At 50.1% G+C, this 2,161-nt stretch overlaps 1 protein-coding gene across 1 annotated transcript; it reads left to right on the top strand.

Annotated features, from left to right (window-relative positions):
- The first annotated feature begins 782 nt into the window (after window positions 1-782).
- On the top strand, window positions 783-1,939 carry MRPL17 (mitochondrial ribosomal protein L17). Its single transcript, XM_007954577.1, has 3 exons — window positions 783-956; window positions 1,276-1,344; window positions 1,658-1,939. The coding sequence occupies exons 1-3, from the start codon at window positions 783-785 to the stop codon at window positions 1,937-1,939; spliced, it is 525 nt and encodes a 174-aa protein (XP_007952768.1).
- Window positions 1,940-2,161: the final 222 nt, after the last annotated feature.

The following is a 2,161-nucleotide window of genomic DNA, read 5'->3' as shown; positions in this document are numbered from 1 at the left end:
AGTATTAATCCATTAGTTTTTCTTTCAGTACTGTAATTTTTCTTTAACTGGGATAATTACATGTACTTAGCCTAAGGCATTTGACTGCTAACCAGAAAGCTGGCGGTTCAAACCCACCAGCCACTCCTCGCAAGGAAGGTTAGGCAATCTTCCTCCGTTGTGATATCGCCTCGGAAACCCAAGAAGGGGATCCGACTCGACGGCAGTGAGTCTGGTTTTTTGGTTTGAGTTCAAGAAAAGAAAATTCTCACTATCTGCATTCTTTTCTGGGAACCATTATTATACGTTTTCGGAAAAAAAAAAAATATTTTAAAAATGATGCGCTCACACACGCCAGTTCGCTACTGCCCCGAACCAGGCAAGGTGTCCACTTTGGGAGCCCAGAGGACCCCAGGCGCCTTTCCCCTCGGATACTCACTTTCCCAGCAGGCTCCGCGGCGGAGAGTCCCAGCACCCTAAGTGTCACTAGACAGCTAGCGCAGCACAAAAGAAACCTAAAGGGTGGCTTATTCCACACTAGGGGGCGCCTCGTTCCTCCGTCAGGGCAAGGAGTACTAGTGGGCCCAGAGACTCACCCAGGCCACCAGCTCTGGAAAAGGTTAACACCCCTTCTCCGCCCTCCCCCAGGTTGCCAACGAGGCAGTGTCTGATGCTCATGCGCAAACACGTTTACCACGCACCTGGCTACAGCGCATGCGTCCTCTGAAATTCGCGTTTCCAGCTAGTCTATTCTGAAGAATTTCCAGTTCCGGCCTTAAAGGGGGCGGGGAGAAGCTCGGAAGATGAGGTTGTCAGTCGCAGCCGCCATCTCCCATGGCCGCGTGTTCCGCCGCTTGGGCCTTGGTCCTGAATCCCGTATTCACCTGTTGCGAAACTTGCTTACGGGACTGGTGCGGCACGAACGCATCGAGGCGTCATGGGCGCGCGTGGACGAGATGAGAGGCTATGCGGAGAAGGTGAAGGGTGGGGCTACGCAAGGTGGTGGCGGACGGAAACCCCTAGACCACCGCGCGGGTCTGGCCTCAGGGGGGCGGGATCCCTCCGGATTTGGGGAGGGAATGGAACAGTCCGTGAGCCCTGCCCAAATTCTGAATCCTTTAGAACCCTGAGCTGAATCCACTTTTCCAATACCTCAAGTGGAGGTCTGGTTAAGGGTGGGTTAAATTAGATGCTTTGCTAATGGAATGGAGGGGTTGCATTGGAGCATTAGAGGAATAATTAAATTGGCGCCTCATTTCATGCTTGAATTGGATCGGTAATAATATGTTCTCGCAGCTCATCGACTATGGAAAGCTGGGAGACACCAACGAACGAGCTATGCGCATGGCTGACTTCTGGCTTACGGTGAGTTCCTCTTATCTGTCTCCTAAATTGCACTCTTTGCCTCCTTAGGGCGGGGATTTATTGGTGGAGGGGAATGTCAGAGTTAAGCTAGGGCACTTACTGCTGGGCGGGTATTGTGAACTAAATCAGAAATGTTCCTAAATTTGTTAAATTCGAATGTGAATCTGAATCTCCGCTACTGCTGTAACTCTTCCGTCTGTGTAACTTTGCCACTACCAGATTGAGGGTGGGGGGGTTGGATCTTATCTTTGGCCGTGGCTGAAAGTTAACTGCCTCTGCAATGGCTCTCTTCTTAATAACCCTTCCCTTCTAGGAGAAGGATTTGATCCCAAAGCTATTTAAAGTTCTGGCCCCTCGGTACCAAGCTCAACGTGGGGGCTACACGAGAATGCTGCAGATCCCAAATCGGAGTGAGCAAGATCGGGCCAAGATGGCAGTGATCGAGTATAAAGGAAACTGCCTCCCACCCCTGCCATTGCCTCGCAGAGACAGCAACCTTACAATCCTAAACCAACTGATCCAGGGGCTGCGCCAAGACCAGAAGAAGAAAGCTGGTATCCACAGCTCCCACACAACTAAAACACCAGGGATTTAGCTGGTACTGAAGTACCCTCTTCAGTGCCAAGTTCACAAGCCTTTGGAATTCTCTTAATCTCTGAGAAGAACTGAAGCTAGAGTTATAATACTTACTGGGGCCCAGCCCTTCTGGGGAGTCAGATGGCCCTCTTTCTGCAGAACAGATAAAACCTCTCATATGAGTATATGTAAATTGATTGTTATATTCTTCCCATGGAATTTCTGAAGAATGAGAACTATT

This window comes from Orycteropus afer, unplaced genomic scaffold, assembly GCF_000298275.1.
Source record: "Orycteropus afer afer isolate SDZICR_OR568_19922 unplaced genomic scaffold, OryAfe1.0 scaffold00014, whole genome shotgun sequence".
NCBI lineage: Eukaryota > Metazoa > Chordata > Mammalia > Tubulidentata > Orycteropodidae > Orycteropus > Orycteropus afer.
Note: the sequence above shows the minus strand (reverse complement) of the source record. Positions and strands in the feature narration are given on the sequence as shown.

Bases quoted from the DNA above. Each gene is read 5' to 3' on its own strand.
- MRPL17 (XM_007954577.1), top strand. From the start codon at position 783: ATGAGGTTGTCAGTCGCAGCCGCCATCTCCCATGGCCGCGTGTTCCGC. The intron at 957-1,275 runs GTGAAGGGTGGG...ATGTTCTCGCAG, and splicing joins TGAGAGGCTATGCGGAGAAG to CTCATCGACTATGGAAAGCT. The intron at 1,345-1,657 runs GTGAGTTCCTCT...CTTCCCTTCTAG, and splicing joins TGGCTGACTTCTGGCTTACG to GAGAAGGATTTGATCCCAAA.